Source organism: Prionailurus viverrinus, chromosome E2, assembly GCF_022837055.1.
Source record: "Prionailurus viverrinus isolate Anna chromosome E2, UM_Priviv_1.0, whole genome shotgun sequence".
Taxonomy (NCBI): Eukaryota; Metazoa; Chordata; class Mammalia; order Carnivora; family Felidae; genus Prionailurus; species Prionailurus viverrinus.
In genome coordinates, this window is record NC_062575.1 from 5,673,768 (window position 1) to 5,693,485 (window position 19,718).

At 57.9% G+C, this 19,718-nt stretch overlaps 2 protein-coding genes across 2 annotated transcripts in view; both read right to left on the reverse strand.

Moving 5' to 3' along the window:
- The window catches only part of OSGIN1 (oxidative stress induced growth inhibitor 1), a 46,184-nt gene extending 35,658 nt beyond the window's left edge, over positions 1-10,526 (reverse strand). The window contains exon 1 of the mRNA XM_047835473.1: positions 10,412-10,526. The gene's annotated coding sequence lies outside the window, so the exon portion shown is untranslated. The remainder of the gene's footprint in view (positions 1-10,411) is intronic.
- Positions 5,278-19,414, reverse strand: MLYCD (malonyl-CoA decarboxylase). Its single transcript, XM_047835468.1, has 5 exons — positions 18,864-19,414; positions 11,424-11,536; positions 10,412-10,568; positions 7,655-7,804; positions 5,278-5,881 (listed from the first exon to the last, which is right to left on the reverse strand). The coding sequence occupies exons 1-5, from the start codon at positions 19,398-19,400 to the stop codon at positions 5,348-5,350; spliced, it is 1,491 nt and encodes a 496-aa protein (XP_047691424.1). The 5' UTR covers positions 19,401-19,414; the 3' UTR covers positions 5,278-5,347.
- Positions 19,415-19,718: the final 304 nt, after the last annotated feature.

A 19,718-nucleotide genomic window follows, 5' to 3' on the forward strand; every position in this document is an offset into this window, starting at 1 on the left:
TGCTGGTGGAAGAACCAAGCAGGACCCCGGCCCTCAGGGAGCCTCTATCTAGGGGAGGACACACACACACACACACACACACACACACACACACGTCGTCGGTGGGCGGCCACAGAGGTGACTGTCCAAACTGGGCCACTTCTGAGAGGGAGGGGAGGGGACGCCGTCTTGGCAGCTGTTCCAGGACCACAGCGCCTCAGAGACTGCTCCAGGCCAGGGGGACGAGGGTTCGTGCTGTCCTCATGAAGACGTGGGTGGAGAGGAGACCCTCCAGGGGAAGGAAGGGGCTCCTGGGACCAGGCCTTGAGTGATCTGTAGGGCTGGGGAGGCAGCAGGCCGGCCAGGAGAGCACGTGTCCTTCAGGGCCCGGACAGTGTCTGGGGAACCCCGCAGTCGGGACTGCTGCCCACAGGGCACCTGCTGGACTTGGCCCCCTGGAGGGCGTGGCCAGTTCCCCCTCGGGGCAGTCTGACCCCTCTTAAGGCGGCTCCCGGGTCGCCCTCCACCCCTGCCGGTTACCAGGCAGGGCTGAACCACGCAGGCGGGATGTGCCGTCCGGCAAGCCGCAGTGAGAAGTGCGCTTCTCCAGTGGATGGGGAGTACGTACTGGGCCCTTCCACGCGCCAGGCACCACAGGAAGACCTGGGGCTTTCGGCCTCTGTCCCAGCCTCGGGCTAGGCTCGCCCCTCCTTCGTCCTGCTAGGAACTCCTCTGGCCTTCTGGCGGCTCACTGCTAGTAAGGGCAGTGGCCGGAGGGCACCACACAGAGGGCCAGCCTCCGGCCGGACGTCCCAAAGGACCTGTTTCCTGTCTCCAAGCAGGGCCACCACCGTCCTGCCCTGGCCAGGGTGGAGTCGGGGTGACCAGAGTGACCCAGGGACGCGGTGTCTGCGGCAGAGGCCCAGCGGGCCCGGCCAGAGCCGGAGGAGGAGGGGAGGCGGGGCCCCGGGTGGGAGGCAGGCCTCTCCCGGGGTTGGCTGGTCCACATACCCCGCTGTGTGCGGGCGGCCCTACCTCTGCTTGCGGCTCCTGAGCCCCTGTTCCTTCCGCCCAGAACTAGCTGGCGCTGGGCGTCCGTCCCTGCGGTGCAGGCAAACATCGGCGAGCCCTCTAGTTCCACTGGAGACGCCAACAGCCAAAACCAGAAAGAGACAAGACCTCTGAACCCACCGCCATTTCCTATCACGCTTTCTTGGGGGCACTGACAGTGTTGTGCAACGGCTGGAACATTCCAATCACCAGGCCCGACAAGCCCTGACAGAGGCAGAATGCCTGGACGATCCCACGCCACACGCCCCCTTTGGAGCGCTGAGCAGACACCGCCCCGCCCATGTCACGCTCCCTGCCTGTTTCGCACGTACCCATCCCCACACCTCTTCCCGTAAAACTCTATGTGTCCATCTCGCGGGGGGGAGAGCTGGGTGGTTGAGGCTTGAGCCTCCCACCTCCCCACCCCACACTGCTGGCACCCGAAACGCATCCCTCATCTCCTGAGTGACTGGCTTCTCTTGCTCAGCAACTGTGTTGGTGGAACCCAGCCCGGAGCTCTGCTTCGGGTTTGTCCAGCCCCCTTGGGGTCCCCCGGGATGGGCGGCCGGCCCACGGCAGCACCCGCCTTACCCGCTGGTTTGCAGCTGGGATAGATAGGTCACAAAACCGAACAATGTAAATCATGTAAATGATTTACGCTTTGGGAGAGTCCTGCCCGGGACCCATCCCTCTTTGCCAGAACCTCAGGGTCCTGACATTCCTTGTCCTCGTCAGCTTGCCGGCCCGGCTGCCTTTCCGACTTTGTCCCCTGTCACTCCTGCCAGGTGGCTGGGTGTCTCCTCTTTGTAGCTGTTCCCCGGAGGTGGGTCAGTGCGGTGGGGAGGCAGACTCGGGCCCTGGCCAGGCCCTGGGCCTCCCCGCTCCTCCCTCACCAGCTGCTCGGCCCTCCCGGAGCCTCAGTTTCCTTGTCTGTAAATGAGAGACACTCCCTCAGGCTTCACGGTTGGGAGGTTAGGAGAACATGGGGCCCGGAGCGGAGATAGATGCTGTTTCTTGCTCCTTTCCTGGATGCTGAGAAATTAACGACATGAGACACGCGAATGCATTTGGAAACAAAAAACAAAGGCAGGAAGGAGACCTGGGATCCCCTCCATCAATTTTGCTAATTGCAAATAATGCGGAAACTGTCTGTGGTGAATGGAAGCCATGGGGCAGCTGTCCGTTCTAACAGATCAAAATGGACTTCATATTCCAATGAGGGCTTTAGAATCCAATTAAAAATCTGAGAGACATTCCCTCCATTTAAATCTCAAATATGACTAACGCTTCATTTCAAAGCCCAGAATGAGCTGATCCTTGCAAAAACGTTAGGAGATTCCTCCCCCCCCTTTGGAGCCACATACAGAGTAAGGAGAAAGCACTCCCCCTTGCTGGGGTGTAATGCCCCCGGATGCCCGAGGGAGGGCAGAGCTGTGCTAGCCCTTAGTGGCTCTTGATCCGGAGGGCAGTGGAGGTCCGGCCCTGAGAGAGGACAGAGGGAGGGAGGGCAGGAGGAAGGGGAGAGGGGAGAGGGAGGGGTGGTGGAGAGGGGAAGAAAGAGCAAGCAGGCATCAGTGACTCCCTGGCCTTGGAAGTTCCCGCCTCTTCTAACCCGGGGAACAAATCACGCCACTTGGTCACCTCTAGAAATTGTCAACAGAAGCCAGAAAACCGTCATTCTAATTTCCAGATAAGGGGATGACAGGATCCGGAACCTATACCCAGGTGAGCATGATGCTGGTCCCCTCCTCCGGGCTTCTCAGCAGCCCTGACGTACCCGTGTGCTGTGGCTCCCCTGTGTACAGATGGGGAGACCGAGGAAAGTGAGGCCAGGCGGCTCCAGCCGTGAGGCCGTGCACTGCCTTTCAGAACAGGATGGGGCCACGAGCAAGTGTGAGCGGGTCGGTCCCAAGACCGTCAGCATCCCCGAATCAGAATTAACCCTATCTCTAGCAGACCTGAGGACTGAGCCTGTGGCAAACCCCTGTGGAGAGAGACTGGGGGAGGGAGCAGGGGGGGTGGGGGTGTCTGAAGCACAGACCCCCAAGCAGCGAGACGAAGGTATCGGGGCTCCGACCAGCGGTTCGGGGGAGGGGAGCAGAGCCTCTCCTCAGATGGGGTCTGAAGGGGAAGGTGGGGGACACGGAGGGAGAGCAGGCTCTATGGTTGGGGGGCGCGGAGCACAGCTTCAGGCCTGAACCTGGCGCGCTATGGAACCCAAGGACAGTCACGTACTGAGCACCTGCTGTGAGTCTGTCCCCTCTGTGGGCACTTTGCAGGGGAAGACACTGTGGTCCGAGGGGTTGTCCAGGGTTCCCTGAGAGCAAGCGCGCTGGAGCCCAGGTCCGGGAGACAGCACCTACACCCGCGGCTACCGTGTCCCCCGTGTACCGACGTCACCTGGGCGGTGGGCGGTGACCAGCGGGACGTAAATTCACGACGCGGGGATCCAGTGACCTGCTGCAGCCCTCTGAACCCACCGCTGCGGGGCTATTTTGCAAAGGATGACATACGTACACCTGGGCGGTCTGGTCGTCCCCCACAGGGAGCGGTGAGCCGTGCCGTTTGAGCCGCCTCTGCCCTCCTGGGGGCCGTGGGGTTGAACAGACGGTAGCACACAAGGTGTGAGGTGAGCGTCGGCCCAGCGCGGCACCACGAGGCGGCCCGGCTCCCTCCCTTCGGTGACTTAGACTGACACCCAGAGACAGGACACCCACCCACCCGCGTCCATCCATCGCAGGCCGTCTGGGCTGCTGTGACAAAATATCACCGACCGAGTGGAGGCTGGAGATCCAAGGTCAGGGTGCTGGCACGGCTGCGGGAGGGCCGTCTTCTGGCCTCACATGGTAGAAGGGGCCGGGGGCTCCGTGGGGCTTCCTGGGAAGGCACTGATCCCCACCTCCTAACACCGTCACCTTTGGCGGGGAGGGTTCGAGATAGGAATCTGGGGGGGTACAACACTCAGAGCACTGCACCACCCACATCCGCCCGGCCGGCCAGCCGGCCCATCTGACGAAGCGCCGGAGAGGAGTCATGACAAGAGGCTTGACAAGAAAAAACCACCACTGGGTGTGGCAGGAGCCGGGTGACAGGCACGTGGGCTCATTAGGCTATCCTGTCCGCTTCTGTGTATTTGGTTTGAAAAGTTGCGCAAGAGGAGGCTAAATAATGCGAGAAGGTGAGAAATGCGGGGGTGCGGGGTTGGGGTCTCAGGCAGGCAGCTCTGGAAGAACTCTCCCCGAGCCCCTTGAGGGCGAGGACCCCGGGCCTGGTGGGGCTCCAGAGCTCAAGCACTAGATTAGCTGGGGGCCAAGCGGAGCAGCACCGGAATGCTGCCCCCGGGATCCAGAGAGAGAGAAATTTCTAGTGGCGACCACCGTCACGCCGCTCATGATCAGCCAGCAGCCCCACGTGGGAGGTGACGCACAAGGGCCGGGGGTCGGGTCTGGAAGATGAAGGGCACGGAAGGCTGGGGGACCCGTCTGCAGGAGCGAGGACACGCACACACGGACACCCCGCCCCTCCCTGCCTCTCTCTCCTCACGCTCTCCTTCACGGGACACCCGCACACGCCCAGCCCGTGGGGTCTCGGCTCTCGGAGGTGACCACACACACCGTCCTAAATAACCACCTATTTAATGCTTCGCAGAACAAAACCGTTCTGTACTACGAGGATCACTGGAAGCCTGCAGCACCGCAATCTTCGTCTCTGATCCGGTTTAAGCCCCAGGCAACCACACCTTGCGTGCTCGGCGATTTTGGCAAACGGTGTGCAGTCACGAACATTTTCATACATTCAGCATCTCCCAAATCTAAGCGAAATGGAGCACAGCCCGCTATCCCTGTGCGGCGAGTGGGGAGAATCGGCTAAGACAACCACGGCTGAATTACGTTCTAAGCTCGAGGGAAAAGCTACTCTCACCCGGGCCACCTGCCGGGGTCCTCGCGAGGCTGCCCGGTCCACCGCGGGATGACAGCCAGCAGAGATTCTAGACCTTTCTAAAGATGGAGGTGCCACCGCACCCCCTCTGGCGGCGGGCCAGGCCGCTCTTCCGGGGAGAGCACACCCACCCACCCCGCGTCCACCGGAGCCCCCATCGCGTGCCAGGCACCACGCCTTCGCTCTCTCGCGATGGGAGTTAGGACGCAGCCTTCCGGTGCGGCCCTGCTCTGGGCAGGAGCGCGCACTTCAACTCTGCTTTACTAAAAAAGGCTCTTTTGATCCATAATCCGCCACCCCAACCCCCCCCCCCCCCCCCCCCCCGACCCATCCAGACAATGATCCTTTTCTGAGTCAGAGACATTGCTTGAGGGCAGGTTTAAAGTTTGCTGTTCTTGTGAAACTGGGCCACGAGGCTGAGCACCTGCTCGGAAGCCTTGATGTTCTTGGCGCAGAGGTAGCTGGTGCTGTTGGCGGCCGTCTCCTCCGGGTAGTAGCGGTAGTTGACCATCAGGCCGCAGGAGCCGGTGACGCCCTTGAGGCTCGTGTCGGCCAGCCAGTTGAGGCGCCACAGCACCGCCCCGTTCTGCAGGTGGAAGTTTGCCACGGGGTTCAGGGCGTAGCCCCGGTGCTTCTCTCCGTACAGGTACCAGGCGCAGAGCCTCATCAAGGGGGCCTGCAGCACCCTGACCAGCTTCTCAGACTTCACCCACTCGCTGCTGCTGAGCGAGACCTTGAGGGTCTCGTTAACGGGACCGCCTAGGATCTCCGAGATCTCTTTACATTCGGAATCTGTGAGCAGTTCACTCCTCCCGTGTTCCTTTGCTTGTGAGTTCAGGAGCCCCAGAAGCCACTTGGTGAAGCCGGGGATAGGAGACAGACTTGAGAACGTCCCGAGATGAGGAAACTCTCTCTGTAGGGCACGGTGGGTGGGGAAGGGAAGGTGGAGAGAACACACACACACGTAACTCAGCAGGCATGTCACCGAGACGGAAACGCCTCTCCACGTGTCATTCGCGCACCATTAAGCGCTGCATGTCGCTCTGCGGTTTACCACGTGCCCTCTGGGGTGCATTTTCTCCTTTCGAGGGGCATTTATGAAGAACCTGACACATGCCAGGCCCTAGAGATACCCTGAGTCCCCAAGGCGAGCCTCTACGACGGCTGCCCTGCCCACGCCACCTGTCAGAATGGCCAGTCAGGGGCCCGGCCCGACATGAGCAGGGGCTGCTGCTAAGTGGGGCACGCAGTCCTGTGACCACATCTCCGGAGCGTCTGGTCTGCCGTGCCCCTCCCGGGGACTGCTCTGTGGCCACACGGCTCGGCCTGCCATTTTACCTGGTGACCGTGTACTGAACAAATCATCGCTTGTAGAGCTAGCCCACAGTGGGTGTGGACTGTGGGCCAGAAGGCAGGGAGGCACCGGGGGTTTCTCCATAGCAGACAGGACGGTTCATGTTCAAATTACAGCGACATCTCAAGGACAAGTTTTTTTTTTTTTTTTAAACGCAGCATTTTCTGATTAAAAATGTAATTTATGGTCACTACAGGTGAATTTTTTTAATGTATGATGGAAGGAAAAAAAAAAACCCAAAACTACCATCGTCCACAACTTGAGATAACTTAGTCTCCAGGGTTGATAAAGTGTAACTCCGTCTTTCTCTGGTTTTTACGCGGGCGAGGCATTTAACTTCTATCCCTGCTTTCTGAACTTACGTTGTGACAATTTTCTCCTTTTCATTCAGAATCCAGACACATAACTTAACAGAGTAAAAGATAAGACTGTACCAGGGTTCTCCTAACCGTGTTCCTCTCGAGGGTCTGCCTTTATAAACCGCGATGAACACTCTCGTGCAGAAGAGTGACACGGCTTTTTGGGATTCTCTCTGGTGACTCTCTGGCTCACGGCGGGGTGCTGTGACCAGCCAGCAGGATGGCTACTGGGCTGAGGGGCCAAATCTGACCGATTCAGAAATCGACTCTGCGGGTGAACCTCCGACTCCGCCTTTCTCACCGATACGCCCCCGCCCCCCACCCCATTCATCAACACCTCAGCAAAGAAGGAAAGAAAAAACTTAAATTAATTAGATGTGGCTCCTTATCGCCTCCAGGGAAGAAGTGACAGAGAGTGATTCTAATGACGCTGATTGCCTGCTGAACCCTGAGTTCTCAGATTTAAGGTTGATTATGAATTTAATGCAAAGCACGCTGACGTTTTAATTCCACTCCGTCATTCTCCACGGAAGGGTTTCTGCTGCAGCGACACTGCTGAAACCACGCAAATAGGAGAATACCACTCCCAGAGCCAATTATTAGCAACCTAATTATTTTACCTTTAATTAGATTCTGCCCATTGCGGCTCACTCAAGCCCCTTAGGAGAGAGTTTCAAAAAGCTAGACCCAGACAGAACCTGAGCGTTTCTGCTGTAGGGTGGCAAGGGGCTTTTCCCAGGGTAACGGACAGAAGTTATTACAAAAAAAAAAAAAAAAAAAAAAAAAAAGCCAGCCTATCTGCCCGCAAGCTGCCGGGTCTAACCTCGGCACTGCCTCCGTCCTGAGTGTTCTCGGGGAGCCTAGAGCGTGCCAAGGGCCATCTGGCCCTTTCCACCTCTCCTACCTCCCTCTAGATCCCCTCCGGTCCCCCGTCCCCAGGGGCTGACACCCCCTGCCCCCGCACCGTTCCCACCTGCAGCTCCTTGAGCACTCGCTTGACGAGGAAGGTGCCCAGCTCTACCCCCTGCAGTCCGGGCTGCGTCAGGCTGATGGAGTAGAAGATGGCCGCAGAGATCTGGCTCCCCTCCTCCGTCTCCGACGGGGGACACTCCTTCACTATGGCCTGGAAAACACCACGGTGGTCATGGTGGGCTTGGGCCCCCCGCTTCCCACGCCTGCCCTATCTCTCGGGGCCGGGAGAAGCCAGTGAGGATGGGAGCCCGGAGACCTCGGCCCTGTTCGGGGCCTCGGCTCTCGAGACCCAAGGCCTGTTCCGGTTTGAGACCTCTCCGGAGGCGGCAACGCACGGCCTCCCTGGGTTGTCTGCTCCCCCTGCACTGTTTCTATCGCAGCGAACTTCTCAACAAGCAATGCGTGTTCCCTTTGCCTTTTCCGGGCCTCTGTGTGGTCAGAGATGGATGCATCTCCTCCCTGCCAGCACCAGACGTAACCCGCCGACCCGGCTGGTAGGCCAGCGCCTCCCTCTCCGTGGCTGCCCTGCGTGGGCCTGACCGCTCTACCCTGCAGTCATTCTCGCTCCTTGTCTCTGAACTCTGGGCTTTCAGATTTCCCAACAGGCCACACGCAATCCCATAAAGTCTTTCTCTCAGCAAGTTCACCTTTCTGTACCCTTTTGATTTTGTGCTACGTCCTTGTTTTTCCTTGGGGAAAACACACATCTGCACAGACACGCACACGAAGTAATGCAGAAAGACTCCTACTGGGAAGTCCCTTAGCCCAGGCTGATTTTATTAGCTCTGAGTTCTGGGTGTGGTTTTCTGAACCTCAGCACTCTGAAGGTCACTGGACAACAGCGGAACGGCAGGCGGGGACCTCCAGTTTGCTTCGAGGCAGGTGCACCAGCTTGCTTCCCAGAACGCATTTAAGCTGCTAACTTCCATCAGCGACACCCGATTCTGGCAGCGGGGGTGTTCCCTCCACGAGGTCTGGGAGTCCACGAGCTTTGTGAAATTGTGTGTGGAATGTGCGGGTCTGCGCGTGTCCCCGGGGGACGACATCCTCGAGCTTTCACCCTCTGGAGATGCTCAAAGGGTCTTTCCTGTGGCTTCTGAAGAGCTAAGAACGCCGCTCCTGTAGGAAGGCGGGGTGGATGGGGACAAAGGGCCAGGGACACCCCCCGGGGCCGCGCTCTGACAGCTCGGTGCCACCTGGGTCAGGATGCCCACTCTTCACCATGTGAGGTCGCCTCCGCTGTCTTTCTGGAATGCTGCAGGTTACCTTGTGTTCCTTGCTCAAAATGTTCCAGCAAGCCTTTTTTTTTTAAGTTTTCAAAACACAAACGAATCTTTCTTTGGTTACACAAGAGACTGCATGATGTCAACGAGGCAAAACGTGTACGCGTGAGGAAGAAAGCACAAGTTATTCCCAAACCAAGTCCTGCTGTTAACCTTCCGGTGAACACCTTCCAGTCTGTCCCAATGGCATAGGTGCGTGCACACTTCAACACACACACACACACACACACGCACACACGCACACCCTGCGCACACGCTGTCTCCCCGCGCCCACGCGCTCCATTCTCCCACGCCCTGAGCGCTGGGGTGGAACCCCGGTCTCACCCTTACTGGTACTGGGATCGTGGGCAGGTCTCCCAAATTACCCTAAGCCTCAGTCTCCTCGCGTCCACGAGGACAAGAATAACAGGAGAAACGCTGAATGCCCAGGGTGGCACGAGCAGGGACGCGGGGACATGGCTCGTGAGCTGACGGGCACCCAGCAAACGCTCGATCCCTATATGTTTAAGCGCACACTGATCATGCCGGTCTGGAGCCTGAATTTCCGGCCGTTCAAGACCCGGACAGTGAGCAACCGTCCACGCTCCCAGGTCTGAGCAACACGAAGGGAGAACTCCCCAGAGTGGACATTGTAGGTCGCACAGAACGCACGTCTTCTGTGTTCACAGACGTCGCCAAACTGCCCTCAGAGCGGCTGTGGCAGCTTCCAGCGCGTGCGGGTCCCGCAAACGCAACACTCACGAGGGACTTTCTCCGTGGAGGTCAAGAACACCCGCCCGATTGCCCTGCTTGGTCTCTCCACCTTCTGATACCATGAAAGGCTGCCTGGATGCCCATCCTGGGATCTGGTATCATCTTTCCAGCTTCCGGACCAGCCATCCCGGACCCAGAGCCGCAGCCCACCGGGCCCCGCGCTCTGACAAGCCCCAAGTGCCCCGGGGTCTCCGCTCCCTCGACTGCTTCACCCTCCCCGTGGTCAGGCCCCTGCTCCCAGCCCCCGCACTGGTTCTTCTCCAGCCCCGGCAGGAGGGATCTGCTCCTTCCCGTCCACCCCAGAGCAGGCAGCGCCTGCCAAACAGGGTCCCGGCTCCTCGGCTCCCCGGGCCGAGCTCTGGGCCCACCTCAGGCACGCCGCACGGTCTGATTTTCAGTGTTTTAACCACGGGTCTTGAAACCCGTGGGGCCCCGGGGCCCCTTAACGACCACTAAAGTGTTGAAGGGTGCACCCTTCCTTCCTTAGCCACGTCTCAGCGGCAGGTCGATGTCCCCAGAGGAGTGCCATCCTTGTTCTGGAACTGTCTATACACGACGCGTCTACACTCTGTAGCCACAGACCAGGAGATTTTCTCTAGCCGATTCAAAACTCCACAGATGCCTGGGGCAATCTACTTCCCGGGGGTGGGGGGGACACAACCACGTTTAAAACAGCGTCAGGGACTCTGCGACGCGGCCCTGAGCCGGCCGTCCGCGGGTACCTGGATGTTGCTGGAGATCTCGCTGGTCAGCGCCACGTGCAGCACGACCAAGGGCTCCTCGGGGCTTGCACAGTGAGAAAAGAAATAGCACCTCCTGTAAGGCCCGACGCGTCGTTTCATATCCATCCAGTTTTTTACAGGATGCACGGCCTCAGACCTGGGGGAAAGTCAGAAAGAAGTAAGCCAGGGGGACAGCTCGCAAGGTACGTAACCACTGCCGATTCCTGTGCACACTGCCAAGGGAGCCTTGGTGGCTCGCTCAGTGAGGCCCAGTCCTCACTACAGTCCATCCGTCCTTTGCATGCAGCCTCCACAGACCTGCCAGGAAAATTCAAAGAAAACCGTTTTAATGTGAAACAGCGCTGGCTGACAGGAACAGCAGCTAATGACCCTCGGACCCACAAACTGTCCCCTGCTTCTTAACACCTGGTCTCAAGGCTAGCTTGCAGGCCCCCGGAAGCAGATCCTGACACGGGTGACCTGAGGATGCTTGCACCTCCCGGCCGCTCTCTCCTCCGAGTCTGCGGCGTGAAGTCCGTGCTGCAAACACACAGCCCGGGTTGTCCAGCAGCCTCGTCAGCCACGTGTTGTTTGCAACGTGTCAAATGGGAGCCCCTCGGGTTTGTCACGCTTCAAAGCGCAGCCTTTCGCGAGCCTCAGTGTCTATAAGACGGCATGGGCACCAAGACCCGCGAGGGAAGAGCGGCTCCTGTCCGTGGGGACCGCCCGGGCTTCGCCGTGTCCTGCGCACGCAGGGACCATGCCCCACACAGCCCATCCAGAGACTTACGCCAGGGAGGTGCTGTCACAACTACGGGAGCCAGATGCCGTTGGGGTCACTAACGCCAGGAGTCGGCCCAGTGGGACCCTGTGTCTCTGAGAATGGGGTGTGGGGAGAGGCGGGCTGTGCACTTGACCACGGGCCACACACGTTGTGCTTGGGCCACAACGCACGCGGACAGAGGCCGGCTTTCAGCTCCCGTTCAGGAAAAGTGACAACTTGAATACTTACTCGCTGATTTTCTGCAGGACCTCACACGGCGAGTGCCAGGTGACCCGTTCCAGGCTCAGGAAGCCCGAAGAGAACCACTCTGAGAGCATGCCCTTCAGCACTCCGTTCATCTCCTGAAAGGGAGAACACAGAGTGCTGGCTTCTGGGGACAGGCCGGCCAGCCCGCCTCTGTGCCACCACCAGCCGACACGGGGGGATCAAGCAGGCAAGAGGGACGCGAAAGCAGACCGCGGGGTGCTTCTCCCAACGGCTTCCTCGGTGACAGCTCCGCGGGACTCACCCCACCCAGGTGGCCGGCACCCGGCTCTTTTGCCCCGCCCGGCCACCCCCGTCAGTAAGACCTCAGCGGGAGCTTTCGATCTGAGCGAAGCTGCCCGATCGGACGGCGTGTTCCAGCTCACGCGCCACAGTGAACGCGACTGGAACTTGTGAAGTCGACAGAGCCACGGCTGGTGCGCCACGAAGGGAACGGTAACACGGGGGGCGTGGGGATCAGGACATCCCCCTCTCGGGAACATTCTGGGACGTGCCCAAACGTCTCTTGTTTCCTGAAAGGGGCAAGTACGGGGGTCCAGGCACCATATCCGCCAACTCAAAGGTGCGCGTTTTCATATTGTAACATCTCTGAAGTCGGGATTCATCTTGCAAACGATGGCGGGGTCACCGCTTCACTCGTAGCATTTTTTTCTACCTTAGTGGGACATAGAATAGAGTGTGTCCGGCAATCGGTGACCTTAGATTTGATGACATTGTTCTAAGTTCACTTCACTGATCACATCTAATCTACTTCCGGAAGTGAGGAGCCGACTTTACCATCCAAGACACGTGCGCCCAAAAACCTTTCAAGCAAGAATGGAACCGGAGGCACCCAGGGCAAGGCGAGGGCGCAGGGGCAGACCCAGCTCGGTGTAGCCCACTGTGACCGCACTGAACGTGGAACCGCAATAGGCTTCCTGACGGCTCGAGCGAGAGGATGCCGGGGCACCAGACGCGGCTGGTTGTTCCTCAACAACTGTTTCCTTTTCTTCCAAATCAACAAAAGTCTTATGCTTTACGCAGGCACATGGCTGTCCAGGTTCAAGATCACACTGCAGCCAGGGGCAGTCAAAAGAGCGAGTCCTGGCCAAACAGATGTAAGCAGAAGTAAACATGGCAGGAGCATGCCCTTTGCTCATCTCTTCTCTGTCCCTCTCACTGCAGCCTGGAAGGTGATGTGATGGCTAGAGCTGGAGCAGCCATCCTGGGCCATGAGGTAACTTTGGAGAGGAAGGTTTTTCGGGGAGAACAACAGACGGAAGTCAGGGTCAACTGAGGGCATCACAGAACAGAATCAGCCCTGGGGTGTCTACCTCCAGACTTTTACATGAGAGACAGACTTCTGTCTTATTCAAACCACCATTATTTCGGGTCTCTGTTATTCACAGATGAACTACATACTAACAGATACGCTGAATGTTACTGAAGAATAACACACATCTCAGTATATCCAGTACAGAATTGACAGAGAGCTACCACCGCAAAAGCTGTAAAAATGTCCACATTTTATTCCCTGGTAAACGAAAGGACTCACAACTGTGTCACTGGAGGATAAGCTTGAAGTTAGTTAAATAAAGGGCTGGTGGCTCTGAAAAGCTTTCAGAATGAAGTAAGATCCCTCTTTAAATATTTAAGGCCTGGGGCACAGAACCAGCCACCGATTTGTTCTGTGGGACCCCATGGGGGCGAAGAGGGAGGTAAACTTAGGACCAACAAGGGGGAGTCACGGACAGATAGACTTGGACCGAATTTAACGTAAAGGAGAAGCCTGGAATAGCCAGGGTTGACCACAGATGCTATCCGGGGAGAGTGAACATCACCACGAGCGGGGACCAAGGGCAGGGTTTACAAGGATTTGGTGGAGGCGTTTTAAGGATTTAATGGTTGGACCAGATGCCCTTTGCGATTCTCTTTAACTCCGAACTCCATAACCCGGTCTCCCTCCCTCAGCTCCACGCTCGGTGAGGGCAGACGTGGCTTTGGCTTCACACCTCTGGATCCAGAGGCACTCAGCGGGCTCTCCCATGTGGAGGACGGTTAACAGCCTGATGCCAAACGAAAACGGGGAGACGGACTAGAGAGTGGAGAGGATGAAGGGGCAGGAAGGGAGGCCAAGAGAGGCCAAGTGCCAGGCATACAGACGGCTGCTCATACAACTATGTTCACTACACCGGATCACAGCGGTTCTTGAACTTCCCGGGGTCTTCACGCGCTCGAGTGCTTGCTAAAAACCACGGACCTGCTCCCCAGAAAAATGCACACACATTTCTCAATTTTTGCACCCAGTTTCCCGGGAATCGTGGATGGCCTGTGAAACTCATCTATGGATCATCCCCAGAGGTTCACAGACGCCGGACTGGGAACCTCCACACTGGACGGTTGGGACTGGATCGGCCGAACTCCATGGAGGGTGTGCGGGCATCTCCAGCGCATCCCTAACAGGAGAGTGCGGGACATGCCTGGCTTCGGTATCGATTCGGGATTAATTACGAAAGAAATGGCTTGGCTGATGAGAGCTCGCCCTCCAAGGCCTCTTCGTTCTATTTCGGGCTACTGACGGCTATGAAATGTGACACTGCTACATGAGAGCTGGGTATCTAGGTGAAAGGGCACACGTCCCCAGGCTCAGCGCCCACCGGCCGCAGCCGTCCCTGCTGGAAGGCACCAGCGGCCCGAAGGCTGCGGGATCACCGACAGCAGGAGGGAGAGAAACTGCCTAGGCTTCTCGCTCATCAATTCAGCCATCAGTTGTCAGGTGTTCGATCCAAGACTCCCACTCACAACTGCCGGGGATGCCAGTCAGTGTGGGCTCAGTCTTCCGGACCCGCCAACGCCTGTTATCTTGGAGGACACTGAGCAGAAGGCCAGCCAGCCTCCCCTTCTGGCAGATAAAAAGCGGTCCCCCACTCTCTCTTCTGGAGTTTTTGGCTATCAAGATCTCCCGATGTCTGGAATGTGGAGAAAAGCTAGTTTTCACTGCTTGGAAGCCCTGAGCTGGGCAAGTGGGCCCGAAGCACAGGACAGGGTCACAGGGCCACAGCGAAGACATTTTAGGTCTGATTCCAACTGATAGAGGCCCCCGCCCCCCCCCCCAACACCACCCCAGACGACTGGGCCAGCCTTGATGAACTACAAATAAGGTCCTTTTTCGTTTAGCTAAGCACAGAATTTAGGAGAGCCAACAAGGACCTCTGTGTTCACTGAAAAGCAGGACATGTCACTAAAAGAGGCCGGACGACAAGGTGTCGGGTGCGGCCTGACATCGCAGCGGTGGGGACGCCGGCCCGTCTGGCACGAGTTTAGCCCCCTCCCCACTGTCAAGGCCTGCACACCTTTCACCCCACTGGAATTTCTCCGCTCAAACTGCCATCAGGAAACCCTTCGGTTTTCTAAATGCCAACTTCCCTCCGGTGTCCCCAAACTGCTGGACAGTGCTCAGACCTTCTAGAATATGGACTCAACTCAGCCTCACGGGGGACTTTCTCCCTGAGAAACTGCACTCTTCAACCCCAAGAGGCCTTCGGAGACGCCTCCGGAGAAAATCAAAAAGCGTCTAGACCACACACAGCAAGCGTGCACTGATCCTCACAGTCCGACGTCCAGTAATCACAACCCCCCCGGGGCAGAGACCAAGAGCCGGACAAAACATGCCCTCGTCTGTAAACCTTATTTTTAGCAAAGCTGAACAACCCTCACAGCATTTCCCGGAAGAGAAGCAGGCTGACCTTGAGCGTAGCAGCCACCGGTGCAACCTCTCAGGTCGGCGCACGGCCAATGGGCTAAAACCACCAGAAACCATGACTGTACCCAGTGGATGGCAAAGAGGGCACCAGGAACCGGCCCGTTCCATCTCCACACGGCGCGTCTTCCGCTGTCCCGCCAGAGACGCCCCATCAGCATGGCTGTGGGCCTCACGCTAGCTGGCTCTCCTGAAAATGCCACGGCGTCCTACAGGACTCGGCACCCAAGAGCATGTGGCAGACACACATCCCGGGGTAAATGCTCGGGGCTGAGTCCGTAGCAGCCCGCACGGCAACTGGAGCGTGTTCACGTGACTTCCTCTAGCGTGTCCGGAAGTCAGCAGGTGCCGGGGAGCAGCACAGCTGTGGTGAGGTGCTGTGTGCCCACGGTGAAGGGTGCCGAGATCCGAGGCGCTGGCGGAGCAAAGCTCCCTGCTCCCCCCAGCATCACGGGGCACCCCAGGCCCCTGGCGCCCGAGACTCCTGCCTTAAAGCTTCGCGTGCCAAGCTTGCAGTACTTTCCGACAGTGTGTTCCTAAACGCAGAAAGTTCCAGCTGCGTCGCCTCATCAGCTTGGATGCAAAACCCAGAATGCGGGAGAAGAAACAGAGTCAAAGCGCGGCACACACACTAAGTGATTCTGGCGACAGAGTACGAGGCCGGATCCCAGTGACATTTTCCAGGGACAGAAAAGATGACTCTCTGAACGACTTAAGTGACAGGGGTTGAGAAAACTGTTACGTGACTACGTGGGACACGGGAGAAGGAAATCCATGGCTGCAGCACTAACGGTTACATGCACTAGACACAAGGCCCGAATTTTCAGGCAGAGAAAGCCAAGAGGGGTGACTCAGCACCTGGAAGAGGCGTCTTGCACCCAGTGTGTCCAGACCACACACGGACGCAAAGGTCAGGCTACAGTCGTCATCCTTGTTCAAGAAAGATCTTTACTCCACATGACTTTCTGCCTGTGGGTATGCGATGTTTCCTCTGTGTGTGCACAGCCTTGGTTGAAAAATCAAAGGAAGCCTGAACCCCGGAGGGCCTGGTGTCGCTGGCAGCTTGGGATCTCCCTGGAGCACGTCCCTCTCCCCCAAACAAGTCTCAACGTCACGGCTTCCAGCTGCCACCTTCCAGCCTGCACGACAGCCACCTTTTCTCGTGTGGGGAAGAGCAAAGGCATGGACACATTCAGTAACATCTCACTGAGATCGGAGGACTGATCGGAGGACTGAGAACTGGATGGGACCTCAGAAATCACTGGGGCCAACAGCCTGAAATCGGCAGTCCAAGTGTCTGACACAACGCCTCCGTTGGCTGTGCAGAAACCTTCCAAGCCCTCTGGGCTTCCCTCCAGGCTCAAGGCTCTGCGTGGAATGGTCTGATGTCAAGACAGTTGGGAGCAGTATGTGCCGACCTGCTCTTGTGGCGGGGGACCTGGGAGTCTCGTCTCATGCATCGTAGCCCGTGAACCGTCAGACCAGGTAAGGCCACCTTGCACTGGAGTGTTGGAAAGGCTCAGTGATGAGCAGCTCCTACTCTAACGGGCTTCCCAGGCAAGAATGGCGCAGGAATGTGTGTTCAGGAACTTTCCGTCAAAGAGCCGGCGTGGCCGCAGAGAGGTTCTGTGGAGAGGGGCAAGAAATGGATGGTACGGCTGACAATGTCCAGGGTGGTTCGGCGTAAGCCAAAAATGCCAAAAGAAAGACATTAAATGTTGGTCCTTCAGGCCTTCAAGGGAGTAAAGACCGACTTGTGGTGTCAGAGAAAGATGAGCACTGAGGTTAGTGATGAGACGGAAGTTTGTACGTTTACTCTTGGAAAGAGCAAATGCAGTCACAACCAGAGAATACTAAACTGATTTGGTAAAACAAAATAAAACAAACCCATTAACTAACCGGGTTGTCTCATCTTGCCCTTGATTTTGTGGAAAAAGGCAGATTCTAAGAAAACAAATCCCTTTCAGATCTAGTCCAGTCGTCAACTCTGAGAATCAACGTGTGGCGACAAAGTACACAATTCGGGAGTCATGAGGACGGGGCTCGAGTTCCTGCTCTGCACCCTGGGCACTGCACTTGACTTTGACAAGCTTTAATCATTTCCTCTGTACAACACGTCCCTATGGCTTGCTGGCAAACGAGCAAGTGCATGAGAAGCACCTACCATCACCGTGCCTGCTGCTAACTCTTCCCGTACTAGAGTGGAAGCTTCTGGACCGAGTGACCTTAGTGCCAAGACCATGTCCAGTGGTCGCAAGTCACACAGATGGATGGACAGACAGGTAAACGATTTCATTCTGGGACAGGCGACATTCTGCCCAACTCTTCAGTCTCCCAGGCAGTAAGAATCAAGATTCAGAAAAACCAGCATGGAGCGCTGGTCCCTGCTTCAAGAAAAAAATAAAGTATGCTTGGATGGAAGACTAGACCCAAGCAGATGGGAATGCACACGGTGTGTCGAACACAGTCTCGGCCATTCAGACCGGGCTTGAGCCAGAATCATGATCAATTCAGATCTCGGCGTTATAAGTTAAGCAGCCATCATGAGTAATCGATTCACAGCACTATTACCACTGAAACGAACCCCATCCTTAACGATACACGATCTCTAGGCACACAGATAAAGTCTTTCGTGAACACCGTAACTCCCGCAGCAGGACGTGGTTATAAAGCGTACCACGAAGAACCCCAGACTTAAGATGTGCGTAGGTGATCGGAGACATATCTATTTGCTCTAAGTTCTTGGTCAAGTTTCCCCCCCTCAGTGTCTGTCTCCTTAACCCACGTAAGAATGAGGCAATGAACATGAAAATTACTGTGCCAGTGTTAGAGTTCTAAGTGAATTAGGACATAACCGATCAACTGCTCAATTTTTTTAAAGCCAACTGCACCTTAAAAAGTTCTGAACAACAGACGCTTCTTGAAACACTTACATCATTTTTTGGTCGTTGTTCACTCAAAGGGCAGGTTAGTGGTCCTTTCGTATTTAATACCAATAGCATAAGAGCACTATATTCGCCTATCGGGATCTTTTGTGTCGTTTTTTAAATCCTACCGTATTTACTTGCATCCAACATGAGCCCACCGTGCTACGCACCTGATCACTCAAGTACTCAACTTGGAATCATCACATTTCAGGGCTGAACTCAGGAAAGTGAGATGTCCTGCCCAGCCAGGCGGCAGAGCCCAGAGACATCATCTTTGTGCGTTCCAAAGGGTTTCTCAGACAACGAGGCTTACACACAGAATGAGTGTGCAGCTAACGTGTGCTGACACCACCTGGGTTTTTGGAGGCTACGTGGTGCTCGGTTTGGTACTGGTTCAAGTATACCGCATACAGGAAACTCCCAGCTAAAACGGTAAAAAAGAGACTTCGTGGAGCACGCTAACCAGGAAGGAGGAGTGACAGTCACGTTAAAGGCAGGCGGTGCTGAGTTTCTAGTAAGGGTCAACAGTGGAACCAGGCAGGGATTCAGAAAGCCTGGGAAGGAAGGGGACGGGGCAGGGGTTCAGGGGGCTGTAACTCGGGGCAAAGTGTGCGCGGCTTCGGGCTGGGGAAGGTGGAGTGTCTGGGGCTGCAGGGGCAGGTGAGGACTCTCCGGGGAGGGCCATCAAGATCGAGGACCTGGTGCAAGGCGGGGGGGCGGCCCGGGGCCAGGCCTTACCCGGACGTGCGGCCCCTCCACCAGCTTGAGCGCCTGCGCCTCGAGCAGGTCGGCCCGCAGCCGCACCAGGAAGCGCACGCCGCCGTCCAGCTTGCTGATGTGGTGGAAGAGGCCGCGGTAGCGCGGCACCAGCGCGTAGCGCAGCCGGTCCTCGGCCTGCAGCAGCACGGCCGCCTCCCGCGGCTGCTGGCGCAGCTGGAGCACGCCGGCGCTCTGCTCGGCCACCTGGCCGTGGTCCACGCCGAAGCCCCGCGCCAGGCGGCTCAGCAGCTCGGCGCGCTCGGCCGCCTCGGCCAGGCCGCCGTAGAAGCTCACGAAGTCCGCGCACTGGCCCTCGGCCGGCGCCGGCGTCTTCTCGCGCAGCTCGTAGGCCGGCGTGGCGGGCACTGCGCGGCGCAGCAGCTCGTCCATGGCCCGCTCCAGGGCGCCCGCCTCCGCCGCCGCCGGCCCGCTCGACAGCCGGGGTCCGGGCGGCCGCGGAGGAAGCCGCAGGGGGAAGAGACGCCGCGCCGTCAGCGCGGTCCCGAAGCCTCTCATGGCGCCGTGCGGCAGCTACTTGAGGGACGCCGGCGCCGCGGGGCTTCCGGCTTCCGGCGCGCGCCGTCCCCATTGGCCGAGGCTGGGGGCGCGGGCGGGACGGTGGCCAATGGGAGGGCGGGAGGCGTGGCGGCGCGGAGCCAAGTGTAACCAAAGGTCCCGGCGGGGCGGAGACGCGGGCGTGGCTGGTCCCTTCGCCACCCAAAGTCACCTCCCCTGCCGCTGTCCTCTTGCACCACCTGCTCTGCTACGCGCAGGCGCTACACTTGCGGATTCCTGGTCCATCACGTCTGGGGAGAGGCCACGGAACCTGCGTGG